Raw genomic sequence first — 18,494 nt, 5'->3', positions numbered from 1 at the left:
TTGTGCAAACTTGGTAGATGATCTCCTCAGAAATCTGTCCACAGAAGGCTTTTACTGTTGGGGATATGGTGCCGATACAGCAATCGTTGTCAGGAGCAGGTTTGCCCAGGTGGTGTCTGAGAGAATGCAAGCAGCTCTAAATATAGTTGACAATTGGTTTCATAATAAGAACCTGGTTCCATAATATCGGCAGTATGGGGGTCCATATTAACAACAATGCATGGTTTAAGAAAAAATGAGGTTATATGTTTAAACTAGTTTATATAGATATCTTAATGGAAAAAAAAATTAAAACAAAGCCTATGTTAACCTACTGAAGCGCTTTTAACTTACTGACCACTATATGAGACAAAACACTTTTTAAATCAAACTTTTTGAAGATCGTGATTCACAGCTTGGCGAAATGCGGCGAAATTAGCAACGCAAGCACTGCTGCCAATAGTTTCGAGGCGCTTTTACGTAACTATTACTGTAGTTTAGCGCCTTACATATAGATGTCACTGGGCGTTTCCAAATAAACCAACGGTTCCATATAAACAACAGGTTCCATATTATCACCTTCTCCTCTACTCTTAATCGTTTGATTACCTGATTATTAACTATAACTTGTATTAAAAATATGCCCCTACGTCTTCTAGAAATCGTTCAACCCTAGGAACATATGCGTTGAATACAGAGGGATTTTATTCAAGACGAAGACACTGAATACCTGAATATATTACCAATTATCCTAGGTAGAGCATGGAACCGATTTGAAATAACGGAAACTATAACCGTTTGGGTTATTCAATCAACGCTATAACCTATATGTATGGCGGATGACGAAGACAAGCAACAAATCATGCTGAAAATAGTTTAAAGTTGTCGCTGTAAAAAGAAACACAACATATAACTACTGGCCAAAATTCTGAAACCATTACAAAAAATTTAGTTTTATTAGCAGCTTTCCTCTTTTTCACACGACTAATGTTATTTACAAGATTATGTATTATTTTATTGCATTGGTTTATGCTTCTGAGGAGAAAAAACCTGTAAACATTAAAAAAATAAATCAAACAGCAGCCGTTAGCTATTAGTAGATATATTGAAAAAAAAATGGCAGAAAGAAATTTGGTATTGGCTGGGATAACCTTCGTTTTTTAGCTCAGACTTAATTCTGCGAGGCATGAAGTTCACGAGATGAGCCAAATCTTCTGGTTTAATAACTCTAACTAAAACAGTTTTGAATAATGATTTCTATCAGTTCTCTCTTGTTACTTGGTTTTCGGCGTCGGTCATGTATTTACTATCGGATTTAGATTAGTACTATTTCCAGGCCAAGACAGGATAGTAACGTCATGGTTTCTCAACCATTCTATGGAAGTCTTGGCCGTATGACAAGGCGTTCCATTCTGCTGTAAGATGCATTGTTGGGCATCCTCTTCAAACAAATCTCTAATAGTCGGCAGCAGTGCTGCTTGCAATATTTCTGCCTTGTTTTACATTAAAATTGACCTCTATTAGAACGAAACATCCAACTTCTTTATCGGTCATACAAGCCCATACCATGCACTTAAAGAGTGCTTCATACTGATCAAAACTTGAGACTGGTTTCGTCACTTCAAATTACCTTACTCCAGTGTTCTTCTCTTCACTATGTGTGTGTGTCAAAGCCCAATCAACTTGTTTTGTCTTTGTTTTTTTGTTCAGGAGCGGCTTCTTTATAGGGGTAAGTCAGTTGATTTGACAATAGCATTAATAAATTTCACCGTTTAGGGCTGTTCTTTTTGCTTTTGTTATGGTCCCAGTGTTATGATAACGTTTACAAACTGATTGCAGCTGATTTTGTGGCGCCACCATCCAATTTGTTTGCTATTTCTTGATATGTGTAACCTTCTTCATGAACGGGAATTACTTTGGCTCTCTTTCCTGGCGACCTGTCAACATGTTTTAGGTTTCTGGGAGTCATTTCCGTGAATTGACACTGATGTGTGCCTTTCCGGCAGTTGAAAAATATCACCTTAGTAACAACTACCTGAAGTTATTAACAAACACTAGAAGTTACACGAAACTATTAAATGATTTTAATTGAACGACTAAATCATGCCACTCGTCGTTGACTGACAAGCGAAACATTGACACGATCGAGATACAGTATTGCCAGTGTTGCCATTCCCAAACCTCGACTTTTCGGAGTTTCGCTGGATTCTCTTTCTATATTTTATTAAATAATGATTTAAATATATAGAGTCATAAATGCATAAAATATTAAGCAGAAATATAAATCAATAAAATACAAATGTAGTTGTACTGATAAACTATATAAATTACGATCATGAGAAGAATGTTGCTGAAAAAACAATAATTTTTGTAAAGTTTCCAGAATTTTAAAGCTTTTTAAAGTAAAATTTTAAAGTAGATCTTCAAGAATAAACAATTTTCAAGGTCAAAATTTTGGAAATATTTTTCTGTAAATATTGCATAATTGGTCAGACTGTCAAAAGAATGTTGCTACTACTACTAAGGATATCCAGAGTTTTACTTTATTCGTTGTGTGAATTCCCTTCAACTCATTCTATCTTGTTAATTCCAATACCTGTAGGTTTCTTCTTACTATTTTCTCGTCTTCTTTATATCGGCGTAGCAAACTGGTAACGGTTGGCGATGATCAGTAACGACTTGCGAAATAGACTAGGGAAGGTCGAGGCTCAACTAGGGCTGTAGCAACACTAATGGTGATGATGAATGGCTATTATTTTAGCAAGTCACCTACCTTAGGCTTCGCTGCAAATAAAAAAAGCATATTTTACACCTTCAAACTCTCCTATTTCAATAATAAGTAAGAATTTGCTCTTGCACAGACTGGAAGTCAGTTCTAATATCGCCTTCTACAACACAGAGTATGGTTCAGAAATTCACTAATTTGTGCATGAAATTAACCTTTTTTACCCACAACTTCTTCTTTGTAAATTCTTCGTAAATTCTGCGTTTCAGGCATTCCGGCAGCCTGTGGCTCTGTTTACTCCATTCACTTGATCTTCCACTTCAGTTTTGAACTTTCCGTAGCTAGATAATGTGATGCCTAGATATTTAAACTCCATCACTTGTTGTATTATCTGACCTTCCAGCTCCAATTTATATCTTAGTAAATTTGCTGTTGTTGAAGCATTAAAAGAATTTCCTTTAAACTATCGAATATTTATTGTATAAAATTATTTGATAAGCCCCAGGCTGGTGTATAAAATACCCAGGTGTTTTGCGAGACATCTAAGAAAAATATTAACTGCGTAGATAACATTTGCGTTTTAATTAAATAAATTCCTACAATTTTGAAAGCCCAGGACTCTTAAGGTCCATAATCGAATAAAAAGAGTCATTAAAAGAGTTCCGATTGGCTGGTAGCTAAAAACTACACGGGTGGTTGAGAAAAAAAGGTCAAAGGAATCGAGACTAAGAGAGGGAGTCTGGAGTTTGGATTTGGAAGAGAGATAAGCTATAAGCTCTCGGCGTGTAGTTCTTCAAAACAGGCAATTTTTTGAGTTAAGAGGTGAATTTGAACTCAGAATGCTGTTTGGCAGTCGTTGTTGAGTTAGTTAATCACCGAGTTGTTGTGCTGTATCCTATTATGTGAGAAATTTGTAAAACAGTGTTTCCAACATTTTGAGAGGTCCACACGGTTTTAAGCAGGAATTGGGCGGCCAAGTTTTGAAGAGTGCATTTTGTTGTCATCCAGGATAATCCGAAGCCCGATTCAGTGTTTGACCTCCCCAAGATTTGTCCATTTTTTGTTTCTATAGGTCACCCCAGATAATTTACAGTTTATGTGGGACAGAGCTTTTGATTCATATCCAATCCCAAGAACTTTCTTAAAGAGAATAGACCAGCCAGTGATACAAGGTACTTTTTGTTAAAATTTTTCTAATAAAATAAATATTTTTCATTAATAAAAAGATTTGTTTTATGGATCACATAATTGTCATATTCTTTTAGATAAAGTTAACTTTAATATTTAATTAACATTTCAAAAAGGTTAAATATTTCTTCTTCTTCTTCCTTTATTGGGTAATACCCCAGGGGATAAGGTTAAATATTTCATTTCGACATAATATGACAGTCAGTATCACCCTTTTCTGTTATTTGGTACATAACCAAAATTTTTAATTCTGTTTTGTTTAAAGGTAAAACTCAATGTAAGTAATTTTGATCAAAATTAGGATATGTTGATTTATAATAATTATTTAAATTGCTACAAATAGCGCCACTGTAAGGTTTGTTGATAAATGTTGTTAATATTATTTGTAATAAGCGTTGCTGTGAAATAATAATAAATATGTAATGTTTGTCTTTAAACCGGGAGTTTAAAATTATTTCCTTTGAAAAGAATTTCACCCTTTAAAATTTTTTAAGAAAGAAAAGCCATTTTTTCTATCCATCACGAGGATTCTTTTAAACGGCGCGGCGTCCAATTTAAATAGTGTAGGAATCTTCTTGTGTTTGTTGCCCAGGAAATCTCTGTAAGTATCTTTTGATTTCTTTCTTTGTAGTTACCCCTTCCAGTCCCTCCCTTACTTAAGACCTCAGCTCTCCAAACAAAACAAGAGTAGCCGTTCGCAAACGTTTCAGTGTATTTGCTTACCCTACCTTTAGCCCAGTAATTGCTTAGCCCCTACTTTTAGCCCTCATAAGCAATTATATATTGTTGCAAGTGACACCCAATGTGGTAGGCAATTTAAATCGTTACATTGTAACCATGCATTTTGTCTTTTTTTGGGGAAATTATCATGGTAAATTTACTGGCGCGTATATTAATTGGTGCAGCATACGTTGTAAATCATCTTCACTTTGAGAGATTAGTATGGCGTCGTCTGTGTAGCAGATTATTTTAAGTTGTTTTTCTCCCATTTGGTATCCTTTTTTTAGTTCTTACTTTTTTTATTATTTCATTCATAATCCGGTTAAACAATAGAGGACTCAGGGAATCTCCCTTTCTTATCTCATTGCCAGTTTCAATGGAACCGGTTCGTTCTTCTTCTACTTTTACTTGTATTGTGTTGTTTTGGTAGATATTTTCAATCGTTTTGATTATTCCTAGAGGTATCTCTCTTGCGTACAATAAGTGAATAACGTCCTTTAACTCGACCCGGTTAAATGCCTTTTTAAGGTCCGCGAAACATAGATATGTTGGTTTGTTGTATTCTAATAATTTCTCTTGCACTTGCCTCATTGTAAATATAGCGTCGGTGCATGATCTTCCCGACCTAAAACCTTGTTCTTCTGCTAGTGTTATAATTTCATTTAGTTTATTTGTTATCACTTTGGTTGTTAATTTTAGTGTTGTGTTTAATGAATTAATTCCTCCATAATTTTCCGGGTCCGATTTGTCTCCCTTTTTGAGGAGAGGTATTAGGATACTTGATCTTCATTCTTGAGGAATTCTGTTTTTTTTTTCTATTATTTTTTGGATTAGTTTTAATAGTTGTTTGGTCAGATTTGGTCCTTCGTACTTTAGGTGTTCGTTCGGTATTCTGTCCTTTTCTGGTGATTTTCTATTTTTTAATTTCATTAATGCTTCCTTCACCTCTTCCTCCTCAATATTTATTTCTTCGTTTGTCGTCACCTCTGTTGTTGGTGGTTCATTATCGTCACCTTTAGCAAATAGGGATCAGAAGTAGTCTACCCGTGTTTCCTTCTGAATGTGATTCGTTTTTATTGGTTCGTTTATGTCTTTTCTTTGTCAGGGAATACTGCCCTGCCAGTATTCCCTTTATATTTCTCTAACTAAAGTATTCGTTTCATTTCTGATTTGTTTATAGTGGTTATATGCCTGTTGTATTTGTGGTGTTCTGTATTGTAAAAAGGCTGTCTTCTTTTCTTCTCATTTTATCTTCAATTCCTCTCTAAATCATGGTGTTTTCTTTTTTGATATGTTAGTTTTCGCTACTTTCCTCTCTCCAAGTGATACTGATACCCACAACTTGTGCTATAAAATCAGACTTGTTCGCTTCGTATGCTTTAATTGTAGCATTGACTTTTTAATATCATGAATAAAATAATGAGTGATAGAGCCGATTAATTGTAGTTTTTCAATAAAATAGGCGATAGATTCATGACAGGATAGGATATCATAAAATAACAAGAATAAATTGGATACTGTGCTCACCAGATATAAATTGTATTAAATTGGATTAGGTTGAAATATCAATACAATCAAAGCCGGTGTTCACCTCAAACCTTAGAAATTTTGCTAATGAGTTGCAACGCAATTTGGGCCTAAATTTGCATGGAATTGAAAAACCCATAATAAAATGCAAACTTTTCAATTGTGATTTGGGCTAAATTTCGTTTCCATTTAATGACTTATTTGACCATTTTGTATTATAACAGAATGTCAAGTCAATAAATACAACAGGAATTTTGTGTACGTGAACTTTGTGTACATGCAATTTGAAAATCCGGTGATATCCATTTCAATTGTTGAAAAAGGTATGTTATTAATATACCTAAAATTGCATGTATGGTCTCTATGTGATCTTGTATCTGCCTTTGATGTTGTGCTCGCATATTTATTCTGTAGAGCAGTAATGTCATTGCCAAAATAATGCCAATTAAACCTAAAAAGGTATCGATGAAACAAATGTAAGCAATTTTTATTATGGTACTTACCGAAACTGCATGTCAGAAATACAAAAGTTGCAGTTGTTATGTCAGAGTATGGTTCCATTTTAGGAAATAAGAAGTTTGGTATTTTGGAAAACTCTCTGTGGTCTTTCGGATCTAAAAATAGTAACACTTATTTCAAATATTTAACAAGTATATTATTAACAAAAACTAAAAGAAATAAACATAAAAATCTTCTTTTCTTCTTCTTCTTCTTCAGCCTGTTTGTATTATCTTGGACAAATGCCTACCTATGCATTCTCCACTCTCCTATGTTTTCTGCAATTTGATGCCAGTTTCTTTCCACTTTTGCCTTGATGTCATCTAGCCACCGTTTTCAGGGACTTTGCATTTTATTGCGTAATTCTTCTAATTACATATTCCACATTCGTCCAGCTTCGTACGCTCTCGTTTCATATATCATCGGCTGTATGCAATAGTGGCTTAACTCAAAAATTGACAAAATTGAGTTAACATCACTAGTGGGCTTGAAAAAACCTTATTTATGACCTGCAAAACTGGCACAATAATAATAGCAAAAATGTCCGCTAGATATCACTAGTGTAGCTATGACTATGTTGTCGGTTGAGATAAATTGTTTCTTGCAGTACTGATCCTTTTTAGTTGTGCCGTGGAAGTCGAACCGTGTCGATATCAACTTTCTATTCAATACCGGCAAATTTGAGAGTTGTGCCACTATAGCAGACAATTTTAGATATTTTCAAACTGTATCAGTGAGAATTTTGGAGTTATGTCACATTAAATAAAAGGAATAAATTTATTGTTTTAAAAATGTCAGATCCATAGGGTTATCGGAAAAGAAGTGAATTAATCCTATCTCGACCAGGAGTAACGTAAGTAATAATATCAATATTATTTTAATGTATAATTCTAAATAATCGATTTAGTAGAAAACTTTAGACGATTTTTGTTTACATCTACCGGTAAAAAATAAACTCATTTTAGTACACACCAACCGGTTCGCAAAGAGAGGATCGTCTATTTTAGGGCATTTGAGCCATTTTAGGTAATAGAAGACGTGACGATGAATAAACCTAACAGTAGAAAAAGGAAGGCTTGTCCGAACCAATGGAAAAGAAATGTCAGAGAGTCTCTTAGAAATGCAGGCCAAGAATATACCAATGTTAACGGTAATCTTGTACAGGCTCGCAGTTTAGGTCCATCTTGCAATCTATGTAGACTGAAATGTGATGAAAAATTCACGTTACAAGAAAGAACTCAGATCTTTGAAAAGTATTGATCAATGGGAAATATAAATGAACAATGAAGTTATATCCTGAGATCCATTTCTATAATTAAACCAACATATCGACATGCAGATAAAGGTAAAACAGAAAATCAGAATCAAATCAGAAAAAATAAAAGTGTGCAAAAGATTTTTTATATCCACCATTAGAGTAACAAATAGATGTATTCTAACTGTTATTGGGAAGACGGAAAGTGGCTTTATAAGCAACGATTAAAGAGGTAAATATAGCATGCATAAAACATTTTATAACGAAACTATGAACAGCGTTCATAAACACTTTTCTTTAATTCCGACAATGGAGAGCCACTATTGTTGAAGTAGTACCTCAAAAAAATATATAGAAGGAGGTAAAATATTGACAGATCTGTACAATGATTATAGAGCTGATTGCGAAAGAGACAATGATGAATTTGTACAAATTGGTTTATATTGTAAACTTTTTAATTATGAATTTAACTTACATTCTTTTCTCCCAAAAAGATCAATGTCAGTATTGTGAAAAATACAAAAATTCGGGCAGTGAAGAAAAAATAGCCCTAGAAAATGCTTATAATAACAATTATGAGAAAAACTTAAGCCGGGAACTAAAAATATTTGACAAAGAAAATGTAACTAACTTTAAAAAGTTGCTTGTTTTGACCTACAAGCAGCTCTACCGACACCGAAAGGAGACTTTCTGCTTTCTATTATAAATCTAATGCCTGTTAACACATCATTTCCATGTCAACATATCAATAACAAAAAATACCAGTTTTGTCTTTGTCTTAATTAGTCTTGAAAGAGAAAATGTCGATGTGCAATAGTAGCACAACTCAAAACAAGGGTTGAATTTAAAAGTCTGTGTTACAATTCATTAAAGGCTACCTAACGTTCTCCCAAATACACCATAAATTTATTTTTTTCCAAAAATCCCAATCCATGTAGTAAAATAAATAAGACAAAAATCATTGGCACACAAACTTTAAACCGCTGTATTAAAAATTACCAGTTTTTGTGTTGTGGCACTATTGCATACAGCCGACGATATGTTCTCTCAGAGGAGAGAAACTCCCACCATAGCTTGTTCGATGGTCGTCTGTGCTGTTCTTAATCTATTGGCTGATATCTTTGTAAGTGTCCAAGTGTATATTTTATTGGTATTTATTAAGTATTTTTGTTTCATCACAACACTGAGTCTTCCTTCCGCTTCCCAAGTCACTCGGATTCTTTTAGTGATCTCTGCCGTTTGATTCTGTTTGCTCAGTTGGATCGAGTTACCTAGGTATATATGTTACGAGCAATGTCCGAAATTAGACAATCCTAGCATTGTACGGAAAATCTTGTCTACTTCTAGCATTATACCCCTTTCCTGTACAATCTCCGAAATAGACATAATCGTCGGTCTTTGTATAAAAGAATTGCTGTACAATCTTCGAATTTCAATAAGGAGCGATGTCAAAATTTGGGAGAATATGACAGATATCGATTCATATCAATTTATACGATTATTCTCCATTTGTTATTAAAGACAAACAAACATCAATTAGGTTATAAATCTATAATTATTCATTAATCAAATCATAATTTATTTTAAATTATCATACACATCTACTGAAAATCTGAAATGTTTAACAAACATCTTCCCTGTATTATAGTAATGTAAGTACCTATCTCTTGAAGCTTTGAAATGTTTCACTAACATTATTAGATCACCACTCAATCGCAGAACAATTTCTTCTTATTATTTATATTTTAGTTTGATACAGCATTTTATCACATTATCAATTAGAAAAAGACCAACTCTATATATAAATAAAAAATATAAATATATCAAATAATTAAAAAGAAATGTTCGATTTTTGATTTGGTGTGTCGCTTGATCATTTCGGACATTTTACAGTTTGAGGGTACAAGGCTAGAAGTGGACAATAATTTTCATACAATGCTAGGATTGTCCAATTTCGGGCTTTGCTTGTAACATATATACTACTCAACACTTTCCATCTGACTTCCATCTAAGTCTATTTTATATATTTTGATTTCTCCTCACTTTTGTTTTATTTTAATTCATTTTTAAACTGATGTTTCCCTTAGTTTAGCATGCAGAGTAGTTTCTCTGTATTGTTACTCACGAGTACTATCTCATCGGCAAATCTTAGATAACTTAAAATCTGCCATCGATTTTAATACAATGTTGTTCCAAATTTAACATATTAAACATTTCTAATCAACATCTCCTAAGGCAAGAGTAAACAATTTTGAAGAGATCGTGTCTCCCCGTCTAATTTCTCTTTCCGATCTTATTTTGTGATTGGTTAGATCTTATGCTATATTTATTGCAAATTTGCATTGTTGTATATACAGGGTGAGTTTTTATTGCGACATCTGTCGATAATTTCATTATGGTATAGAATGTCTAAAAAACTTATTTGGAAAAAATGTAGGCAATGATATTCTCCATACTTGGAAAATATGTGGAATTCTACAGGATGATTAATAACTACGTGGTATAGCAAACATACAATTTTTTAAATGGGACACCCTATATATTTTTTCAAATTTGTATTCTTCTCATAATTTTGTTCTTATGGTATTTCTTCTGGAGTATTTTACAAGTTATGACCATGTGTATTTCGAAATCCCTATGAAATCAACACCATGTATATAAAGAAGTAATGCATAAACAATTATTTATTTTATATAATAAAGTAAACAATATATTGTAGTTTTTAAATTATGTTTAATTTAAATCATTGACAAAAAATAATATATAGGATAAACTACAAAAGAAAATTACGATTTTCTCCATTTTTTTAAATGGATCACCCTATATTTTATTTTTTAGAAATTAGCATTCCCTATACGTAAACTCATTACTTTCCGAGATATTTTTAGTTTCTTTAAATTTCGCAAATACATTCAGTTTTTGTAAGTAGAAATAAGTATTGAGTAGTGATAATGTAACAAAATTATGTAAGTAACTAATAAAAAATATTTCCTTAATGAAATATCTTCTTCTTCTTTGTGTGCCGTGCTTGTATTCAAGCGTTGGCTATCGTCATATTGACAAGCTGATAAAATGATTCTTGGTCGGCAGCTAGATGAAACAGTTCCTCGGCCGTTCGACCTGTCCATTGTCTAATGTTACGAAGCCAGGACAGTTGTTTTCTTCCGAAACAACGTTTTCCTTCGATTTTGCTCTGAATGATTAACCAGAGTAAGCGATATTTAGGTCCTCCCATTATATGACCGAAGTATTGGACCTTTCTCATTTTGATGATGTTGATCAATTCTCGCTCTTTGTGCACGGTCTCTAGCACGCGTTCGTTAGATATGTGTGCTGTCCACGGGATTCTGAGCATGCGACGGTAACACCATAACTCAAACGCTTCTAATTTGTTAAGATTTTTTATTTTTGTTGTCCAGGTTTCACATCCATAGAACAAAGTGGACCAGACGTAGCACTTCAATACTCTTAGACGTGTGGTCAACGACAGACTTCTACTGCATAATACAGAACGCCAGTTAATAAAATTTTTCCGTGCGAGTTCTATTCTGGTCGAAATTTCCTCGTCACTTTCAACCCTGCAGTCAATCCAGCTACCCAGATATCTAAAGTGTTCCACCCTTTCCAGGATTTTGTTATCTAATCTTAGTACTGAGTCTACGATATTAATTTTTCCGACCACCATCCATTTTGTTTTTTTTTGCGTTGATTGTTAAGCCCTTTTCAGTGCATTCGTTGTTTACAGCATTCAACAGGGTTTGAAGATCTTCTAGATTCTCTGCCATTATTGCGGTGTCATCGGCGTATCTGATGTTGTTAATAATTTCACCACCGATCTTAACACCTTCGCGGCGATTATTTAACGCTATTTCAAAAACTGGTTCAGTGTAGGCATTAAACAACATCGGTGACATAACACATCCCTGTCTGACACCACACTTAATAGAAACTTTAGCTGAAACCTCTTGGTCCACCTTAACACAAGCGGTCTGATTGTAGTAAAGATTTTTAAACAATCTAATGTCATACGTGTCCAGACCAACTGAGTCTAAGCATTGAAATAATAATGTATGTGGTACTCTATCAAAGGCTTTTTCGAAATCTATAAAACATACGTAAATATTTTTCCTAAACTGAATGCTCTTTTGTAAGAGTATTCGCATGCAAAAAAGAGCTTCTCGAGTACTCATACCGTTTCGGAAACCAAACTGCTCATCACCAGTTACCCCCTCACAAAGTTTATATATGCGACAATGCAATATTTTCATAAAAATTTTAAGCGTGTGACTCATTAAACTGATAAGTCGATAGTCGCTACACTGTCTGGCATTCTTTTTCTTGGGAATAGTTATAAATATCGATTCTAACCAGTTGTCTGGTAATTTGCCGCTGCTGTATATCTTATTAAAGAAGGATGTGATAATCGCAACACTCTCATTATCTAATAGTTTTAACAATTCTGCAGGTATTTCGTCAGGACCAGAAGCCTTCCTTCGTTTCGCTTGGTCGATAGCCTTCTGAACTTCTGAGATTAGAATCGGTGGGCCTGTATCTTGGTTAGATGTTATTTCTTGGTAAATTCTTTGGTCATCGTTAAATAATTCTATTATGTAATTTTCCCATTCGGTACAGCGCTCTTTTTTCTCACTTAAAATTCTACCACCAGAGTCTTGTAATATATTTTGCCCATAAGTTCTGCTTTTGCCTGTTCTGTCCTTTTAGTTTTTTATGCAAATGGAAGCTGTCGTGTTGTTGCTCCAGTTTCTCAATTTCTAAACAGGATTCTTGAATGAAATATAAGATTCCCAAAATTCCTACAAGATAATATATTTTGTATAATAATATGACAAGATTATTTTTATTCAGTAAATAACTCACACTAAACAGAAATCAAAATAATATACAATTGATGTCACAATTTTAAGATTGTTATATCAACAGTATTCCAAGCCAGGAATTTGTAATAAAAAATTCCTAACTGCCGATTGTGACGCGCAGTTATTAATAAGTAAAAGTTCATTTGTGTCATTTACAAAACAAAGGTAAAATAGTAGGCTTTGAGAAAATGACAGTTTTAATATTAGTAAACCGGAAACGGTAGGCTTTAAAAATGACAATTTTCATATTACCTTTTTAATCGGTCTGTGAGGCTTGTCTTTAATGTTAAAACTGAATTTTTCTGTAGAAGAGTTAATAGATATGATCTGGGTATTAGGAGAAAGTTTGAGAAATTGCTTACTTGCATCCTGAACATATCATAAGCGATATCCTGAACGGAGTAAGCCAAGCGCAAGAGCTTTTAAAAAATTATTGGATTGTTTTGTTCGCACTGGGTCAGCTGTATATAAAAAAAATGAGAGAACCAAAACTGTTCTAATTGAAGAAAAGAAATATGATGTAGGTATTGATAGCTACTACTGAAGATTCTCACATCAGCACTCGTGAAATTTAACGTCAACATGACATTAGTCACACTTCGGCGCCAAAAATCCTTCGTTAACATAAACTGCATCCTTACCGCATACATTCACATCAAGAATTGACAGTCGATGATTACTAATGCAGATTACCTTTTTGTCAATGGTCTCAGCAGCAAGTACAAGGAACATTGACTTAAAAATGCTGAGAAATGTGGCCCGGTCGTTTGAATATAGGTTAAAAACTTGTACAGACGTTAAAGATGGACACTTTAAACATTTACTTTAGACTTATTTCCTTAATATCACATTAATTGTTACATTCATTACATATTATTACGGTTTATATTTTTTGTTAGTTACTTATTGAATAAAAATAATTTTGTTATAGGTAATATCACTCAATACTCAATACTTATTTCTACTTATAAAAATTAAATGTATTCCCGAAATTTTATAAAACTAAAAATATCTCGAAAAATAGTGAGTTTAGGTATAGGGAATGCTATATAAAAATTGAGAAGTATCATAACTAAAATATTTCTAAAAAATAAACTTTAACTTGTTAAATACTCTGTATAGTAGTGCAAAGCTCGATATCAAATATCGACTGTATATGTTTTCTTCTTCTTCTTCTAGTTCCATGACCGTTATGGATCGTTGGATATCATGTTGGCTACCATATTCGCTATCGTGACTTAATTGACGTCAGCTCTAAATAATGATGTAGTCGATTTTTCATCCCATTGTCTTAGATTTTTCAGTCATAATGTTTTTTTTACCAGGACCACGTTTACCTTGGATCTTTCCCTAAATGATCAGATGTAAAAATTCATATTTTTCAGGGTGTCTCATAATGTGACCGAAATATGCCAGCTTGCGTCTTTTTATTATATTTTTATTATATAACAGGCCCTATAAAACTTACCCTGAAAACAGTTGGATTCATCACTTTCATCCCCACAATGATCGAAACCATCACAGTTTAATAAAATCGATATACATCTCATATTGTGGCATAAGAACTCCGATCCACCAAAGCAATCTGCAAATACAAATTTATATTATTATTTTCATTAACAATGAATTCATAAGATGTTTAGTTTATTATGTCCGAGTTTGTAAAAAAAATTTCAGGTCAACTTAAATTTCAACGAAGCAACAAGCAGTTGGGAGGCTGATCATAGATAATGAAATTAGGTGAAATGCGAATCCAAGCTTACTGGAAACCTTTTATTCCGACAATCCATCAACAGTTTACTGGCAAAATACTGTCTTTTGCACTTTTTACGTAGAGAAAAGACGATTAAATGAAAGTAGATGATTGCCACTCGAGCTCCACCATTCTTCTACAGGTATTTAGAAGTTTCTCCTCTCGTCAGGAAGACTTATATTAGGTCGAATTGAAATGAAATGCTGTTTATCTATTTAGCCGTTATAGTAACATAACATACCTGTTAATAGCGACCTCTATATGAAGAAACAGGAAGTCAGGAGACTTCATGACAATGGCGAATTAAGTGAACTGGAGATTATAGAATTGTATTATTTATTAAAATACTGAATAAAAAAATGCAAATCATGATAGAAAAATAAGAGAAGTGATAGAAAATTGTATAATTAAAGAGCTACAAATATCAGTCAAATTGAAAAGCACAGCAAAAATTGGGAAAATATTTGCGATTGTTTCAGAAACGATAAAGAAGAAGGGAGAAATATTAAAAAATAAGACTAAAAGTTAAATTATCATAAAGAGGTCATCTATATAAAGAATGGTTTAACTGCAACAGAAAATCAAAGACAGAGACAAATAATTCAAGTTGCAAATTATAAAAAAGGAAAGAAAAAACTAATGGGTGTGCAGTTCTCATGATCAGTAGGGTCTCCCTTTTGTGGAGGATGATCATCATGGCGGTATTCCGTTTTTTAAGGACTTCTTCTTTTTATATAGACATATGTAAAATAATTTCTGTATTTTATTTATTAGGTCATTGTGTGCATGTTTTATTGCTTCTGTTGTCACTTGATCTTCCTTCGGCCCCTTGTTATTTTTTATCTTTCTAAGAGCGTGAGGTATTTTGTCTATTGTTATGTCCCGAATTTGTTCTGAGTATAGGTTTATAATTTCTCTCGGTAGATAGTTCTTGTGGTTTTTATAACAGTTGGTGCTGGTTTCATACAGTTTTTCATCAAATCGTTCAACTATACGCTGTGTATCATCTCCCTTTGTTGACTTCTACGTTTCGTATTATTTGTTCGCTTTTATTCCTCCCTTAATCTTTCTTTATGGATTTCGAATTATCCTTGATGATGCTGTTTAGTTCTCTTTGGTTCGCATTTTCTCCTCTAAGTTCTTTGTCTGTCTTATTTTCGCTTTAGTTTTGTTGTTATATATCATCTGTTAGAGGATCTGTATTTAACAATATATCAAAGTGAGGAAATCTTACTTCTCTCATTTCGCACATCCTCCACTATGTGGCTTTTTTGGTATATCTCAAAATGGTCTAGTTTATTCCGATAAAAATAATACTAGGTTCTTCTTTGGCAAGACTATCAACAATATTATCACTACATGCTCTGGCATCCATAACAAAGTTACTTTGTTATGCTTCACTAGTTGCTTAAAAGGTTGTTTGTAGTTCCAAACTGTTGCGGACTTCTTATGTCTGATGTAATAAATACTTTTGCAGTAACTGGTTAGGTGCAATATTTTGACAATTTATGTTGAATAATTGAATAAGACTTACCTTTGTAATTAAAAGCTGCATAAATTATGGCCAGGTTTGATTTCGATGTAAACATTCCTCGTAATCTGATATAGAAACCTTGGTTAATCGGAACAACATGTTCCACTTGTTTTGAGGTACCATAGTGTGCCATAGGATTACGTAGTACTTCCACTGATGGCTGGTTTGAGGTTATACCTTGCTTTATCGTTAATTCGGTAGTGCCAGCTCAAAAATTTAAACGATGAACATAATTTAATTATTTGAAAGAGGTGCAAAACTAGAGTTTTGATTTACTCACCGAAATCTAAAAAAGTAGCTACTTTAACGTATAGATGAGTCTTCCTATGTCTTAGACTTTCTGGAGGTTTAACGATCCATACACAATCGAACAAAGTGGTACCTTCATTAACCATATTCATCATTGTAATGCCGCCTCCCAAATTGTTAACATTGCCCCCACAACCTAATCAAATACAAATTTAAGAATAGTAGGGATATTACAATAAATGAGATTATATAAATATATTTATGTAACAATAAAACACTGAAAACTTTGTTTTCAAAACTTCCACAAAATTTATTTTGCAAAATAAATTTTGTGGAAGTTTTGAAAACAAAGTTTTCAGTGTTTTATTGTTACATAAAATGAATTTCCATCAAGTAACGGTCGAATCCATCAATTAAATATATTTATGTTGAAACAGAAAGTAGAAATCCGAAAATTTTTGGGTGTTCGAAACCAAAATTCAGATTTTTGACTAAATCTGTACCTTTTGCAATTATCAAAGGAAGCAGACGATGAATGGAACGAATGGTGAATCTAAAATTAGATTTCACGACATATCGGTTAATCTAGGCAAGAACCTTTCTTTCTGGTTTCTTTTACTTAAAATACGAGTAAATAAAGATATAGAAAAGAAGTTAGGATTTAACTTCACGTATAGTACCTTTATAATTCGCTTTTACGTTTTTCGTCCTAGCAGGACTCATCTGAGCAACTCTAAACTTGAAATCAAATCTTTTCCGTCAAAGGACGTAATAATAAAATAACTTCATACAGAGACATACAGACCGTACAGAACGGAATTTTCTGAAACAAGCAAACAACAAAGAAGAATAATTAATATCTATTGATAATGTGGATGTGAAACTTGGCGAATGGGGGAACTGGGAGAAACCAAAGAACCATATAAGCCACCAAAATGGATGTAATAAGATTAACACTGAGGATTTCGAGAAGGGAGAGGATAACAAATAAAGAAATCAGGCAAGGCATCAAAATAGAAGGTAAAATAATGGATGAGATGCAACCAAAGCTGCTCATATGGTGCAGACGTATATAGCGAATCAAAAACAATAGCTCTCAAAACAAGTACTTGCATGGACACCTACGGGAAGATAGGAGTAAGAAAATCAATGAGCTTTAAAGAACTTAGAGAAGGACAATAGAACTACAAACATCAATGAAGATTGGGCATCGGAAAACGTCGAAAGACGTTCTAAACCAATTGTGTATATAGCAAACTGACTTGTCTTATCCTCATATTCCTGTGAAAAAGAAAAGTTTTCTTCTCTCTCATTGAAAGGAATAGCATATGGAAAACGCTCAGCAATGTTTTGATCAAAGCAGTATAATAGCACCGACACGGTACAATATTTACACCAATGATCAATCCAGTAACCAGTAAATACAAGGACTTTCGTACATGCACACGTTACAGTTATCGTTGCATAAACAGATACGTTTGCAGAAGTGAACGAAAGCCTTAGCATTAGAAATCACAACGACTTTATGCTAATCAATTTATGATTTAGAAATTCCATTATAAGCGTTAAGACTTGCCCTGGAGGAGACGTCCCATCAGACCATAACCTCCTTGTCTCAAAAATAAAAGTAAGGGTAAAAAAAATAATATAAAAACCAATAGTTCTAAGGTGAATGCTCAGTTGCTCAAGATAAACGATAAATACGTGCTGATGCTTCAACTTGTATAAATCAAGAAATAAAAAGATTAACATTAGGAATGAAAATCACCGAGACTGTAAACATTAGGTGTTGCAAAATCAAAGATTCTGTTAAAAAGACAGAGAACGAAACTCTGTAAAAGAAAGAAAAAAGCCGAAAACCTTGGATGACTCAAGAAACACGGTAAATCATGGAACAAAGAAGAAAATATAGAAACAAAAGCCCATATAAATTTAGAGAAAAACGTGAATTAATAAGAAACAAAATAAAGGAGGCTAAGGAAAATTGGATTAAGGAAACATGCATTGAAACGGAAAAATTGCAGAAAAAACACGATTGTTTTAATTTGCATAAAAAAGTCAGAGACTTATCTAGAAAATCAAAAACAAATACACCTAACCGATTAATTGACAAAAACAATAAACCTATTCATAACCCAATTGAAATAAAACAAGTATGGACTAAATATTGAAGATCATTTTATGGACAC

The 18,494-nt window shown here is 33.2% G+C and overlaps 1 protein-coding gene across 1 annotated transcript in view; it reads right to left on the bottom strand.

Moving 5' to 3' along the window:
* Culd (CUB and LDLa domain) overlaps nucleotides 1–18,494 on the bottom strand; it is a 52,277-nt gene that overhangs the window by 8,121 nt on the left and 25,662 nt on the right. The window contains exons 5-9 of the mRNA XM_072525759.1: nucleotides 16,337–16,501; nucleotides 16,057–16,263; nucleotides 14,238–14,354; nucleotides 6,643–6,753; nucleotides 6,480–6,590 (exon numbers count right to left, since the gene is read on the bottom strand). Of these exons, the coding sequence (XP_072381860.1) occupies nucleotides 6,480–6,590; nucleotides 6,643–6,753; nucleotides 14,238–14,354; nucleotides 16,057–16,263; nucleotides 16,337–16,501 (711 nt within the window). The remainder of the gene's footprint in view (nucleotides 1–6,479; nucleotides 6,591–6,642; nucleotides 6,754–14,237; nucleotides 14,355–16,056; nucleotides 16,264–16,336; nucleotides 16,502–18,494) is intronic.

This window comes from Diabrotica undecimpunctata, chromosome 3 (genome assembly GCF_040954645.1).
Source record: "Diabrotica undecimpunctata isolate CICGRU chromosome 3, icDiaUnde3, whole genome shotgun sequence".
In the NCBI taxonomy this organism is placed as follows: domain Eukaryota; kingdom Metazoa; phylum Arthropoda; class Insecta; order Coleoptera; family Chrysomelidae; genus Diabrotica; species Diabrotica undecimpunctata.
This window is presented reverse-complemented; position numbering and strand designations above follow the sequence as displayed.